This window comes from Capricornis sumatraensis, chromosome 3 (assembly GCF_032405125.1).
Source record: "Capricornis sumatraensis isolate serow.1 chromosome 3, serow.2, whole genome shotgun sequence".
Lineage (NCBI taxonomy): Eukaryota > Metazoa > Chordata > Mammalia > Artiodactyla > Bovidae > Capricornis > Capricornis sumatraensis.
The window spans coordinates 162,834,097-162,849,782 of NC_091071.1; the positions used below are offsets into that span (position 1 = coordinate 162,834,097).

The window sequence follows — 15,686 nt, forward strand, 5'->3', positions numbered from 1 at the left end:
GAAATTCTTTGTGTGAAATATTACTAGGAATTCCAAAGAGTTAGCTTTTGCTCATGTAGATTATAGCTATTAATATTTACTATATGAGAAAGTAGAACTTTGGACAATCAAAAATATTTATTCATTAATTTAATAATAATAATGATGGTGAGGAACTCATTACTTGGTAACATAAATGACATATTTTATGAAAAATAACTATGTCTTCTAAAATAAGCTAAATTAGTGAGATTAGTGATGTTCACATTTTTGCAAATCTAATAGCTGATTCTGTAGAGTACAGCTTGATTCTCCTATCTGCTTCTTCATTCGGTCTCTTGTGATACCACTGGCAATGTATTCTCTGGAAAAAGTTACTATACATTTGTAAGAGGACGAGAGAAAAAAAGGGTAAATAACATCTTATATGAAAATAGTTTTGGCTTTGATGACACCTGAAAGGGTTTTCCACAAAATCCCCAGGGTCCCCAGACCACACTTTGAGAATTACTGTTGTAAAATAATTTTGAGATGTACTTTTTGTTTTCAAATGAAATTTACAGTTTTCAGACATTAGTATTTTAGCTGTTTTTAGTAATGCCTTCCACTTCTTGTATAACAGAACTTGTGGGTATTGATTTCCTGATTCCCTTATTATAGACATCAGCAAATAATTTGTCCCAGACCATGTGTCAATAAGATTGGAGTAGATTATTGTATTGTAATGAGCTTCCCCAATGGTTTAACGGGTAAAGAATCCGCTTGCAACACAAGAGCCACAGGAGACGCAGGTTTGATCCCTGGGTTGGGAAGATCCTGTAGAAGAGGAAATGCTGACCCATTCTAGCATTCTCTTGCCTGAAAAAAAATCCCATGGATCAAGAAGCCTGGTGGGCTACAGTCCAAAGGGTTGCAAAGCCTTGGACATGACCAAGCCACTAAGCACCACAGCGCGTTCCTTTGGAACAGACAGTTGTAAAAACCTCACGGGTCCCTGGCTGCTTCAGGGACTCCTCATCCTGGACTGTCTCTGACTGGTGAAGAGCCACCATCCAAAGTGACAGCCACCACAGCAAGCTGAGGTACAGTGAGCATGACTCACCCGTGCTGGCTCCGAATTCCTCTCCCAAAGTGACACCCATCAGGACAAGACGGTGCAACCCTACCTTTGCCCAGAAGGAAAGAACTTGGAGGGCTTCCCTGGTGGCTCTGACAGTACAGAATCCACCTGCAATGTGGGAGACCTGGGACACTTGGGTTCAATCCCTGGGTTGGGAGGATCCCCTGGAGGAGGGCGTGGCAACACACTCCAGTATTTTGCCTAGAATTCCATGGACAGAGGAGACTGGCTACTACTGTCCATGGGGTCACAAAAAGTTGGACATGACTGAGCAACTAAGCACACACACAAAGAATATTGAGCATTGAAAACTGTGTGACCAACACAGAAAGCAAGCGAGTGATGTGTTTTCTGAGCCTTGGTACAGCTATTTTCCTTTCACATTTCACACACGAATGACTGAACAGGGCATATGTGTTTACTCATTTCCTTTTAATTCTGAATCTACACACTTGCATGCGAAGAGTTGACTCATTGGAAAAGACTCTGATGCTGGGAGGGATTGGGGGCAGGAGGAGAAGGGGACGACAGAGGGTGAGATGGCTGGATGGCATCACTGACTCGATGGACGTGAGTGTGAGTGAACTCCGGGAGTTGGTGATGGACAGGGAGGCCTGGCGTGCTGTGATTCATGGGGTTGCAAAGAGTCAGATACGACTGAGTGACTGAACTGAACTGAACTGAACACACTTGCATAACTGTTTTAGACAGTCAGATGTTTCAAATTTGCTTTCCCTTTCTCCTTTACAATTTTTTTCCAGCTATGTTCTGGAAAAATTCTGTTGTCTTTATTTTATGATCATTTTAGTTAAACTTTTTTTTTTAATTCAGTAATCTTTTAAAATTTCCAGGCCCATTATCTTATTTTCTGGTCTTTTCTTCTTGGCATCCTGGACATAATATGGTTTCCTATGTGTATGAAAATTGTTGTTGGTTTTTTTTTAAGAAACTCTGTTTCCTATAACATTTCTGTTTATGCTAGAGTAATTTTTGCTCTCTGATCATCTTGGTTCTGCCCTTTCATGCTGTTGGTTTCCATGAATGGCTGTGGTCTGTAATTGTTTGTTCATTCTTAAGGGCAAGGCACTGATAAGCTAGCTTGGGACTCCATTTAATGAGATGGGCTTGAAAACTTGTGGTTTTTCTGGGTGAATCCCCAATGCCCAAAGGTGAGGAAGTTTTTTTTCCTGAGTCATTTACAGTTTTCTTAAGAAGAAACCTCTAGTCTCCTGCCTAGATGGAGAAGTTCTGTGTTGGGGTCAGGGAGGACTAAGGGAGCACATTGATTTATATTTTCTCCTTTCAAACAGTCCCTCTGTTTTCATCCTTGTGTCTTCTTGCCTGCCTGCTCTACCTCCGCAGGGGCCTCTAGGGCACACTGGGCCCCTCTCTGACCCCTGGGAGCATCCACCACCAGTAATAGTGATCACTTTTTCAGACTTTGGTTAAAGTATCCCATCTAATCCTTTTCTCTTTGTCATTATGACTTTAATTCCTTTACTAATGTTTTACAAGACTCTCTAGCGAGAGAGGAGAAAAACACTTGTTTTCAACCAACTATCTTTAACCAAAAGTCTTTTTCATTTTTTAAGGAATTCAATGAAGAAATAGATTTTTTTTCTATCATGACGGGTGTATTTGGGGAATGGGAAGTTCCAATGACCCTCTTACAGTGGGATAAAAAATAATCCTATGAGTCTATATACCTTTTAGTAACACCAAGAAGTGGATTAAGAAATTATCAGCAAGGGAAACAATTTATCAACCAAGAATCAGAATTACAAAGCTTTTTGAGTCCTAAAATTACTTCTCAGAGATGTGGCTATATCTGAAATCCAGAGCTCTTATAGTTCTTCGTGCATATAACACTTCCACAGACAGGTTAAGATACAGAACAACCCTGTCCTAGTTTTGAATATTCACACACACCTCTATATCAGACCAAAGAAAAAGACTTATTCTCAATATTTAGTTGAAACTTTATCAGAGAAGAGTCTTCACCCTAATTTTATGATGTGGAATGCCATTCCTGCCTCTGCAGTTACAGATGGGAGTGGCCTATTTCTTTTATACCTTCCAGAGATTTCTTCTATTCGTTATTAACTAAGAAGACTTTCAGTTCAGCAGTAGATTCTGTAGTATTATCTCAGCCGATTTTTTATTTCTTTGTAACTTTTTTTTGATGATGTGTATTTGTCAGAATTCTTCAGAGAAACAAAATCAATATGCTGTATTGTGTGTGTGTGTGTGTGTGTGGAGAGAGAGAGAGAGAGATCTATTAATAAGGAATCGTCTCACACAGTAATGGAGGCCAGCAAGTCCAAAGTCTTCTGGGCCAGCAGCCCAGAGACCCTGCAGAGTATCTGAAAGTAGTCAGCTGGAGAATTCCTTCTTAGTCAAGGAGGTTGGTCTTTTTGTTTTATTCAGGCCTTCAACTGATTGGATGAGGCCCAGCTCACATTATGTAGGGCAAACTGCTTACTCAAATTTCACAAATTTAATATAAAATAGTAGTCTTATCCTCCCAAACCCTCCATTTTGACGCATAAAATTAACCATCACAATATCATTATAAATTCCTATGAAGCTTTATCATTTTAAATTTCAATATTTTCCAAAGAGAGTTTGGGTGAAAGTCTCTTTACGGTAGTTTTAAGTAGCACAGGGTGAACTCTTTCTAGGTGCAGGTCTTCCTTAAGCCCAGTATGTTCTATTGCACCCTTGATTATTCTCTAAGTTAAATAGAGTCCATCTATTCTGGTCCTTCCACAAGAGCATAGTTTTATCCATGTGGACTCTCCACTGAATATCTATCATCAAAAAGGCAAATAACACATGTTGGTGGGGATGTAGAGAAAAGGGAGCCTTCCTATATTGCTGATGTAAATTGGTGCAGCCGTTGTAGAAAACAATATGTAATTTCCTCAAAAAACTAAAAATAGAAATACAATATGACTCAGCAATTTCACCCTTGGGTATATATCTGAAAAAAGCAATAACACCAATTTGAAAGATATATGCACCCTAGTTCTTCTAGCGGCATTAGTTGCAATTGTCTTTATATATATATATATGGCTTCCCTGGAGCCTCAGATGGTAAAGAATCTGCCTGAAATGCAGGAAACTTGGGTTCAATCCCTAGGTCAGGAAGAATCCCGTGGAGAAGGGAATGGCTACCCACTCCAGTATTCTTGCCTGGAGAATCCCATGGACAGAGAAGGCTGGTGGGCTACAGTCTATGGGAGTTGCAAAGAACCGGAGATGACTGAAGGATTAATACTTTAACTTTCTTTTCATATATATATATTCCATATATATATGGAATACTGTGTGCTGTGCTGTGCTTAGTCACTCGACCTTTGTGACCCCATGGACTGTAGCCCACCAGGCTCCTCTGTCCATGGGATTCTCCAGGCAAGGATACTGGAGTGCGTTGCCATTACTTTTTCCATATGGAATACTACTCAGCAATAAATAATGAATGAAATTTTGCCAGTTGCCACAACATATATGGATACTAAGTGAAGTAAGTCAGACAGAGAAAGACAAATACTGGATGATATCACTTACATATGGAATCTAAAAAATACAACCAACTAATGAATATAACAAAGAAGAAGCAGATTCATAGATTTAGAAATCAAACTAGTGATTGCCAGTGGGGAGAAATGGAGGGGAGGGAATTTAGAGTGCAAGACTGGGAGATACAAACTATTGAGTATAACATAGGCTACAATGATGTATTGTACAACATGGGGAATTACAGATAGTATTTTTCAAAACTGTAAATAGAATGTAACCTTAAAAAATTATATAAAAATATATGCAGTAAATATTCATGTAGAAGAAAGAATAGTCATTATAATATACCATTTCATATGTAAAAGCATTCAGAAGCTATAAAAAAAAAGAAAATAAAATCTAAGGAAAGTTATGACCAACCTAGACAGCATATTAAAAAGCAGAGACGTTACTTTGCCAACAAAAGTCCATTTAGTCAGAGCTATGGTTTTTCCAGTGGTCATGTATGGATGTGAGAGTTGGACTGTGAAGAAGGCTGAGCGTCGAAGAATTGATGCTTTTGAACTGTGGTGTTGGAGAAGACTTTGTAGAGTCCCTTGGACTGCAAGGAGATCCAACCAGTCCATCCTAAAGGAGATCTGTCCTGGGTGTTTATTGGAAGCTGAAACTCCTATACTTTGGCCACCTGATGCGAAGAGCTGACTCATTGGAAAAGACCCTGATGCTGGGAAAGATTGAGGGCAGGAGGAGAAGGGGACGACAGAGGATGAGATGGTTGGATGGCATCACCAACTCGATGGACATGGGTTTGGGTGGACTCAGGGAGATGGTGATGGACAGGGAGGCCTGGTGTGCTGCAGTTCTTGGGGTCGCAAAGAGTCGGACACGACTGAGCGACTGAACTGAACTGAACTTTCATATCGTGTCTTTGTTTCTCAGGATGACCACGGGGGACCTGAACCTGGAGGAGCAGCACCCAGAGGAGCAGCGCTGCTATGAGTTCGTATTCAGGCTCTTCAGAGAAAATAAGGTGGAGATCGCAAGTGCCATACCAAAGCCATTTCCTTTTCTCATGGGCCTGCGAGATCGGGGCTTCATCTCTGAGTCAATGTTCGAGGTAAGTGAGGGGAATTCCCTCTTGATAACCAGACCCGCACTATATTCTGCCAAATTTAAAATGCAATGAACAGGCTAAAGGGCCTCCTTTGAACAGGGACCTTCGCCATCCTGCCAGTTGGGAGGAGACAGGAGAAGCAGCATCACAGACAATATTCCTTCTTCTGTCGTAAATGGAGTGGGCCACAGCGATGGAAATGTGGCAACACGAAATGGGAATGAGACACGGGTGGGAGCGTCTTAGGTCCACTGGCACAATGTAATAGCAATAACAAAGTAAAGTGAATAAGTGAGCTGGGCAACATTCCATCACAAAGCCCTCTTCTTTTACACGCTTGAATCTGAGGTGAATGAACTCACAGGGAAGTTGTGTCACGTTAGGAAGAATTCGGAACACGGTGTGCTTGCTGCTGTCTCCAAACCGTCTGTTGTTCTTCAGACATTTCTGGATGGGGAATGCGCTGTGGGCCTTCCTGGGAATCTGGGGGCAAGTCATCGTTTTGTCTTTGTGAATTTTCTTTGCCCTTTGGCCATGTTCATAGGAGTGGAGAGTGGTTGCCAGGTTTCCTGGAAGCGAGGGCAGTGGTTATTGTCTGGTCAACAAATGGCCACTCAATACCAGTAAGGACCACTCCTGCATCCTGGCCAGGCTCTTAAAGTCCCCACACCACATTCAACTTTGAACTTATTTTCATTCTACAGAATTGCTCTCTTAAATGGACATCAGTGTCAGAGAGGCAAGTTAACAAAATAAGAGTCTATTCTTACGATGGAGGATATTTTAGATGTCATCCAAATATATGCATTGAAAGTGAAAGTTGCTCAGTGGTATCTGCCTCTTTGCAACCCCGTGGACTATACAGTCCATGGAATTCTCCAGGCCAGAATACTGGAGTGGGTAGCCATTCCCTTCTCCAGGGGATCTTCCCAACCCACAGATTGGGAAGTCTCGCGCATTGTAGGCGAATTTTTTACCAGCTGAACCACAAGGGAAGCCCGAGAATACTGGAGTGGATGGTGGTGGTGGTGTAGTTGCTAAGATGTGTCCAACTCTTGCAATTGCATGGACTGTAGCCCGCCATGCTCCTCTGTCCATGAGATTCTCCTGGCAAGAATACTGGAGTGGGTTGCCATTTCCTTCTCCAGGGGATCTTCCCAGCCTAGGAATTGAACCGGGGTCTCCTGCATTGCAGGCAGATTCTTTACCAACTGAGCTATCAGGAACCAATCCAAATATACATAACATTCTAACACTTCACCAGGGAACAAATTTGTTTATTTCTGATCTGAGTTTCCCATAACCCATACACTCAAAGCTACATAATTCTCCATTCAATATTTTTCAAGCATTTTCAAGAAGCTTGTAGAAATCTGGTCCCAGTGGAAAGTGTGATGTATAAAGCTCTCAGTGAGCTGGAGAAGAAATTTGACAAGACGGTTCTGGAAGCCCTGTTCAGCAAGGTTAACCTGAAGGCCTATCCTGAGTTACTTCAGATTTGCAATAGCTTCGAAAACGGTAATTAGAGCTTTCAACAACTTTTGGGGACTCAAGTCTACTTCATTCACTGATTCATTCATTCACTTTTCATATATTTGAAAGTTATTTTACTGAGTGACTACCTAGTGGCAGGTAAAATGGGAAAGAAAACATACATAATCTCTGTCTCCATGGAGCTTACACGTAATAGGGGTGACACCTTAACCCAGTAATGCTGCAAATGATTGCTCAGCCAGGATCTATATTTGAAGCTGAGAAGCATAGGGTTTGAGTCTCTACTTTTTTGGAGGGAGGTATGAATTATGCCCTATTGTTGGAAAGGAAGGAGCCTTCCCTAATACTTGCAGACACGCTCAAAGATGAAAGGATTTTCTTTGTAGGAAAAAATTTGTCATTCGGGGCAGTTGCTTGCCAGCTTACTTCCTAACAGAGTGGAGAACTTGCAGGAGAAGGCCAGTTCCTACCCATGCATTGGGGAGGGGCAGCATGGGAAAGCTATATCAGGCAAAAGAAACAGTAGGCTTGCAGAACCACATGGCTACAAAAGGGAGCGTGGGTGGGAGGTTTTGGAAGCCTCTTCTGGAAAGGGGAGTTGGAGGGGATTTTTGAAGATTGGACATCCTGTGCTAAGGAATTTGAAATTTATTATTTGAGAAATAAAGAAGTAATATAAGATTTTTGAGCAGAGATAAAGCAAAAGAAGTCAGTATAAAGGGTGGGATGTGTTTATTTGTGAAAATTATGTCTTGTAAAATAAGAGCTATCTCATTTCCACAGTGCTATATCGAAGTCCAAAAAAGAAATAAAGAAAAGCCACAAATTTCAAGTCAATACTATATTTGTAACCATGGTGTCCCTAGGCCACAGGTAGGAAGGGAAAGGTGGTCACCTTTACTGCCCATGTCTCAGGGTCTCTGACCTTCTCCCAATACTATAAGGATTCTCCCCCCTGGACCCCAGTACCCACATTATGTGTGTTAATTTATGGGGCTTCCTGTGCTGAGATGTCCTACCCACCAGGCTTGCCACTGCCCAGCTCCTGGTCCTAATGCAGCTGCCCACCTGCCCCCAGAGGAGGTTGTTGCTGGTACCTTCCAGGCCCAGCTGTCCACAGGAGCTTAGGGTCAGCAGCCCAGAGCCAAGATGCTGGTAGGAGGGGTCAGAGAACCTCCCCGCCTCCCGTCACTGAAATGCCTGCTTCTGGAGCCTCCTTACATTTCTAAAACCTCTCACCCACCCAGCATTTGCTCGCCATGTCCTCTTCCAAAGCCAGCCTGGGCATGAAGTCAAGGTGTCCTGGAGATGGAAAAAGCATCTCTTACTGCCCTGAACCCTCAGTGGGTATTGTCCCTCCCCCAACCCCTGGAGGTGTGCTCCTGCCATCCATCCTTCTAGCAGCATCTTCTGTCAGCGTCTTTCTCTACTTCTTCAGTGTTTTTTCCTCATATCTTGTGAGTCTTGCTTTTCAACTATGTGTGCTGAGTCACCTTGAAATGCAGTTTTGATGTAGGGGTGCCTTGGCCTGGTTTCTCGTGCTTGTTACCATCTCCTGGGTCACTGGTACAGCTTTGGCAATGTTTACTTCCTGTTTGTGCCGTTCATAAAATAGTCACTTCCTGTCTGTGTCTTTCAGACAGTGTCTTTCCCTGTTTCCTGGATCTCTCCCCACCCATCCCACCCCAGGGAAATAAGAGTTTCTCTTCAGTGTTGTGTCTCTATAACCAGATCTTCTTCCCTGGCCCACAATCTTTTTTCCTTCCTTCCTTCTTCTTTCCCTCCATTCTTTCCTTCCTTCCTTTCTCTCTTCTTTTTAAAAATCTTCACCTTCTAAAGATGTTGGGGCTTTTCTTCTATAACATAGGTCTGTTTCTTTAGAAACATTACCTTTCTCTTGAAGAAATCCTTCTGCTTCTTCCCTAGTCTTAGTTGCACATGGAATTTACAAAACACATTCCACATTTATTATTTATTTTAAATTGGCTTTCATTGTTTCCTGGTCATTTGGAAAGGGGGTTGACCACTGTTTGTTTACAACTTTCCACTGTCTATTCTTTTTTAAACCTTGAGAGGGGTGTTCATTGTGGAACAGCTGTAAGATTACAGGGGCGACATCAAGTCTCACAGCACTTGAGAGACCCACTGAAGCCCAGGGTTCCCTGAGGGCTGGAAGGTTTTCCCTGAACTGTGGGAGTCAAGGATGTGCCTGGATGCATAACTGTGAGATGCAACTCCTGGTCCCCATCTGAGATCTCTACTTGTCTTTCCTTTCTCTTCTCAGTGATTCATGACAACTTCTATTACCAGACCATTGATGAAGGAGAGACAAAGGAGATGCTCAACTCACAATTAAACCGTGAACAAGGTAATTCTGACTTGACAGAAGCTTGTTGTCTCATCTGCTAGGAAAGAAGGAGATCAGAGGTCAGGGGACTGAGCTCTTGGTGCAGCAGGAGATGAGGAAACCAGAGCAGCAGTGTGTGTATGGGCTCCAGTTAAGCAACCAGATCTGGAATCCAAGAATATTACCAGGCAGCTGTGACAACCGAAAAGGCAGAACATAAATCTGAGAGAGGTCTCACTGTGACCATGAGGCAGAATTAAGGGGAAGAACTGATAGCAGTCCAGTTCCATGAGTTAGGAACTCAGTGGACCTGGCAAAGGATAGGGTTTGGTATTATTTCGGGCTTCCCTGGTGGCTCATAGGTTAAAGTGTTTGCCTGGAATGCAGGAGACCCGGGTTCGATCCCTGGGTTGGGAAGATCCCCTGGAGAAGGAAATGGCAACCCACTCCAGTACTCTTGCCTGGAGAATCGCATGGAGGGAGGAGCCTGGTGGGCTACAATGCATGCGGTCGCAAAGAGTCGGACACGACTGAGCGAATTCACTTCACTTCACTTCACTTCTTTGGTATTATTTGGACTTCTCTGGTGGCTTAGATGGCAAAGAATCCACCTGCCAATGCAGGAGACCCAGGTTTGATCCCTGGGTCAACAAGATCCCCTGGAGGAGGAAATGGCAACCCACTCCATTTATCTGGCCTGAAAAATCCCGTGGGCAGAGGAGACTGGAGGCTACAGTCCACGGGGTTGCAAAGACTCGGACACAACTGAGGGTGTAACATACAGAGATAGAGAAGTCCAAAGAGGAAGCCTTTGATGTGTCAAAAGAAGGAACTATTGTAACGTTTGCCATAATAAAAGAGAGGAGGAGAGAAAGAAGTAATTGTATGCAGAAGAAAATGTGGAGGAAATAGTGCTTTATAGAAAAGGAAAAGGGAAGGAGTAAAAAGGAAAGAAGAGAACCAAGGGCAGGAATAAATTCCTAACAATAGTTACAACACACAACATCCATGAACAAGTAGACACACGGTCAACAATTGACATGGATCAACTTGTTTAATGCTCACATATGCAATATGTAATTTTCTAACCAATATGCACGGTTTCTAACTCTTTAATCATTTCATTCATATTATTACTAATAATTATTCATTCTAAGATATTAATTGAAAATTATGATTTCTTTCTAAGTTACTGTAATTCAAATATTTCTTTATCAGGAGCATCCCACTTAATTCTCATAACAATCCTGTCATAAGGGTTTTGTTACTCCCACTTTTCAGGAGAAGAAACAGAGGTGTGAAGGTAGCTAGAGATTTAGCGAGTGAAAACTCCCTTGAAACCCAGGAAAACTGTCTCCATCCTTAAGCCAAATGGTCAACAGTAAATTTAATTATTTGTTAAATGTTGGTTGTTTTTTTTTTTCCCCCTTGGAAATGACCAGTGCAAGAAAAAACTGCAGAATGGTTTTGCAGAATACCATGAATATGTATCTTTAATTTGTGTTTATACCTCAAAGATTACATATTTTAGACATGTATTAATACATTTATGTAACCGTTTGATGTATTTAATAATAATACCTATTCTTTTGAATGATGACCAATTGCTAAAAGTATAAAATGTACATTAAAAAGTACAAAGTATGTAAAAAATATATTTAGAGATTCATCTACTACTGGGAATAATGGAAATGAGAAGGTGGTGGACGGATTCATAACAGTTATTAGTAAAGAGTAAAAGGTTCATCACATAGAATGATGGAGAAAGTACAAAGAATTCCTATGAATGAATAATAAAAAAACACCACCAATTTTAAAAAGTGACAGAAGTCTTGAAGAGACATTTCACTCAGAAGATATAAAATGGCCAATAAGGACATAAGTGAAGTGAACATTAGTCCCTGGGGAAAAGCCACAACAAGCTACCATTTGTTATTAGAATTGCTAAAATTAAAAATACTGACAACATCAAATGCTGGTGGGACCTATGGAGCAGCTAGAACTCCTTTATGTATGTTGCTGGTTTGAATATAAAGTGATATAACCACCTTGAAAAACTGTTTAGCCGTCTCTTATAAAGTTAAACACAACCCACCACCCAGCAGTTCCACTCGTAGGTATATTATCATGAGGAATGAAAACATATGTTCATACAAAGATTTGTACAGCAATGTTATTGTAGCTTTATTCCTAATAGCTAAAATCTGGAACCAATTCAAATTTTCATCAATAAGAGAGGGAATAAACTGTGATATATTTATTAAATGCAATATTATTCAGCAATATAAGAAATGAACTATTGATATATGTAACCACAAGGATAAATCTCAGAAACATGTTGAGAAAAAGAAGCCAGTTACAGAAGGACATACTGTGTGATCATATTCATGTGAGCATCCCTACAGACAAGTCTCTTCTCCAGATACTGCCTGAGTTCTGTCATTTCCTTGTTGCTCTCTTTAGTGTCCTTGGAACACTCATCTCTCCAAACGAACAGTGTAAGAGGATTTGAAAGTATGCCCAGACTACTGCCATATTATAGGCAAGGTAACTATTATTTAATTTGTCAATTTCAATTTCATATTAAATCTTTGTTTTCTTGTCTTCATGGAAGCAAAGCCTACCTTCTGTCTCCTATCCTAAGCCTCTGCCAGATCCCACTTCTACCTGCACTTACCTGCTCATAGACGGAACAGAGACAATGAGAAAAGGAAACTGAACTCCTGAGTAGGTGGAGCATCCATTGATAGAGAATATAAAAAAAGAAAATGGAAAAAGTATATAAGGTGTATATATGTGACAAGTTACAGGAATGGATCCAGTTTTCCAAAAGGAACATAAAATCCTACCCTTCCAGGCTGAGATAGGAGATAGTTTTCAGTTAGGTTCACAGAATATTTAAGAGAAACTGGGGAACATCATGCCATGTCATGTTCACGTGGGAGAGCTGGCCAGTTGGAGGTCCCTGGGACTGTAATCAGAGTCCAAGAGAAGAGTTTTGGAGATGATGAGAGGGCAGAACTTGGAGGATGAAATCACACAGAAAGACAGAAGTTGAGTAGCATTGAGAGACAGAGGTCAAAGTCAAGTGGGAGGAACAGAAAGGGAAGGGGAGCAAGTGTAGGACACAGCAGAGGAGAGATAAACTGAAAAATCTCCAAAGAATCTAAGATAAAAATTGAGAGCCAAAAATATAGAAAGAGAAAGAGCAAGAGGAAAATATCAATGCTAAAAATTGGGAAAAGTCAGACAGAAGTGCAAAGGTAACTGTGTAGCGAAATAGTTGGAGAATGGATAGAAAATAGGTTGAGTGAAAAGACGATAAAAGAGAGAGAGGAACAGATCAGGACATTGCAGGCTCGAGGTAAGGGCACTGGGTGTAAGCAACTTGGGGCACAAGGGTTGGCAACATCAGCTGTGAGTTTTCAGATCAAACTGTCCTTAATCATCAAAGTGGCACTTGTAAAATACTCAGATTGAAAAAGCTCTCTCCCCGAATATTCCAATGATTCCTAAGACCAAATCACCACCCTAGATTGTCTTCAGAGTGTATTTATCAATGGACTCAAAGACCATCGTCCGCTAGACATCGGCACTTGAGTTCTTTCAAGAATTTTAAACTTGGCACTTCAGGACTGAAAGTAGCTTCTACATTGCTCAAGCTAGATCTAACTCCTCTTCAGCATGCGTGTCTCAATGATGGGTCACTATTGTCTCATGGGTTTTCACGTTGGAAGTCTAGGTGTCTCCAGGACTCCTCTTGCTCTCAAATATATGCCCGTTACTCATCCAGCATAGTCATCTCTCTTCTAGAATAACTTGCACCTGTCCAATCTGTCACACCCTCAAGTCTTGAATCCAGATCTCTGTCATGGTTCTCAAAACAGGTTCTATTCATAACTTTCCTCTAACCTTGCTCCCATCAACTGTGTCATTTTTACTTCTACTGGGACCTTTGAAAATGAAAATTAGGTTGTGTTCCTACATACTTTCTTACTACACTAAGGATTAAATATATGTTCCTCTGAGTGGCATCAGTGATCACCCAAGGTGAGCCCCAGGTCTATTTTCCCAGCCTCATCACCTGCCTCCTACACTGTTAATTCAATATAGGATAAACTTTTTTCCCCCAGTAATTTTATTTTTTAAATTTGTATTTTTTTCATTTAAAAATTTTTTAAGGAAATAGAGTTGATTTACAATTTTGAGTTAGTTTCAGCCAATCACTTTGCTGGTTCAGATAAATAATCTGCCTGTCAATGCAGAAAGCACAAGAGACATGAGTTCAGTCCCTGGTTCAGGAAGATCCCCTGGAGAAGGGAATGGCAACCCGCTCCAGTATTCTTGCCTGGAAATTTTCATGGACAGAAGAGCTTGGTTTGCTATAGTCCATGGGGTTGCGAAAGAGCTGGACATGACTTGAGTGCAATATGGCATGGCATGGCAGGTTGTTCTGGGGAGCAGGGCTTTCCAGTTTCTCAGCCTTTCCTGATTTTCCAGTTATTTTCTTACTGTGATTCTTCCTTGGTCATAAATTGAAATGCTTGTGGGATCGCAATCTTTTCTGCAGAGAACAGCAACGCCTGGGATGAAGAATGGCCCCAGGAAGCCTCAAGCTTCTCACCAAGATGTGTGCCAGGTAAGGATGGGGAGGAACTGCCAGCCAAAGGCGTCAGATGGCTGAATTCACAGCAGGTGTTTACTGAGTGTACTCCACAGTCAAAAGATCTACAGTGTCCTGAAATTCCATGAGTCCATAACAGCATAAGTAACATAACAAACAGCACCAATATTCCTAGTGCATTCTAGCAGCAATATGCTAAGAAAAGGGATGTCTCTCATAGCTATGAATAGTAAAAATTTGCATTAATACCTACCCACCTTTTATCTTCTCTAGAGAATACAACCTCAGTATTTTTCTGTTTGCTTATAATGCTATTATTTTGTTACATGTTGTTTGCTTATATACTTTGTTTGCTTATAATGCTAACTTTGGAAACCTCCCTCCCCAAAGAAACATGTCCTCCAGATCAATTGCTTCCAAGTTTAAAGTGCAAGTTTTGTCAACCAATAATATTCTTTGGTATCATTCTTATCTCCACAAAGTTATGGATGTAAACGGATGGACTGTTGCTTATTCCTATTGTATAGGTAGAGAAATAGAAGCACTGAAGTGCGTAAGGGTCTTTTAGCAGTTCGAAACAAGCTAAACAAGCTAGGGAACCAGCATCCTCGATGACTGACCGTGGTGACTGCTGTGTAGGGCTGGGAGAGAGTCAGGGCAGCTAAAACCTAGAAAGAAAGACTGTCGCGAGTAGCAAAACTGATAAAGAATGTTGAAGGGCAAAGAAGAAAAAGCCCAGAGGGTAAATGAGGTGTGTGATCCTTCATGGCACAGAAATGACCATGTGTGAGGACAGAAAAATGAAGAGAAAGGTGACTGGGGGCTAAAGAGAAGGAAAACAGGCAGAGCAAGGCTCCAGCGGGTCTTAAGTGAAGTCCTTGAACAGCAGTACTGTTTTCCCAAGGAGAAGCTCACCCGAGCACTGGACATCGGAATTCAGCATCATCCATGGTCTGTTCCCCATCACAATGTCTGGTTGGTCTTTTCTGTGTTTCTCTTCAGTTTCCTCTGAGCACAAATTTCTCCAAAGGAACAGCAAAGGCAATTCTGAAGAGATGCCCAAACTGCAACCAGGTAAACGGGGAGCTGGGAAACAATGGACATAGTGGCTGACTTTATTTTTTGGGGGCTCCAGAATCACTGCAGATGCTGATTGCAGCCATGAATTAAAAGACGCTTACTTCTTGGAAGGAAAGTTATGACCAACCTAGACAGCATATTAAAAAGCAGAAACATTACTTTGCCAACAAAGATCCATCTAGTCAAGGCTATGGTTTTTCCAGTAATCACGTATGTATGTGAGAGTTGGACTATAAAGAAAGCTGAGCACCAAAGGATTGATGCTTTTGAACTGTGGTGTTGGAGAAGACTCTTGAGAGTCCCTTGGACTGCAAGGAGATCCAACCAGTCCATCCTAAAGGAGATCAGTCCTGGGTGTTCATTGGAAGGACTGATGTTGAAGCTGAAACTCCAATAGTTTGGTCAC

At 41.5% G+C, this 15,686-nt stretch overlaps 1 protein-coding gene across 5 annotated transcripts in view; it reads left to right on the forward strand.

Annotated features, from left to right (window-relative positions):
- SP140 (SP140 nuclear body protein) overlaps positions 1-15,686 on the forward strand; it is a 79,213-nt gene that overhangs the window by 10,202 nt on the left and 53,325 nt on the right. For 4 of the 5 annotated variants that reach the window (XM_068967237.1, XM_068967238.1, XM_068967241.1 and 1 more), the window contains exons 4-9: positions 5,561-5,738; positions 7,085-7,253; positions 9,514-9,597; positions 12,040-12,123; positions 14,147-14,215; positions 15,203-15,274. In XM_068967237.1, coding sequence (XP_068823338.1) covers positions 5,561-5,738; positions 7,085-7,253; positions 9,514-9,597; positions 12,040-12,123; positions 14,147-14,215; positions 15,203-15,274 — 656 coding nt within the window. The remainder of the gene's footprint in view (positions 1-5,560; positions 5,739-7,084; positions 7,254-9,513; positions 9,598-12,039; positions 12,124-14,146; positions 14,216-15,202; positions 15,275-15,686) is intronic. The other variant, XM_068967239.1, reaches the window with a different exon arrangement.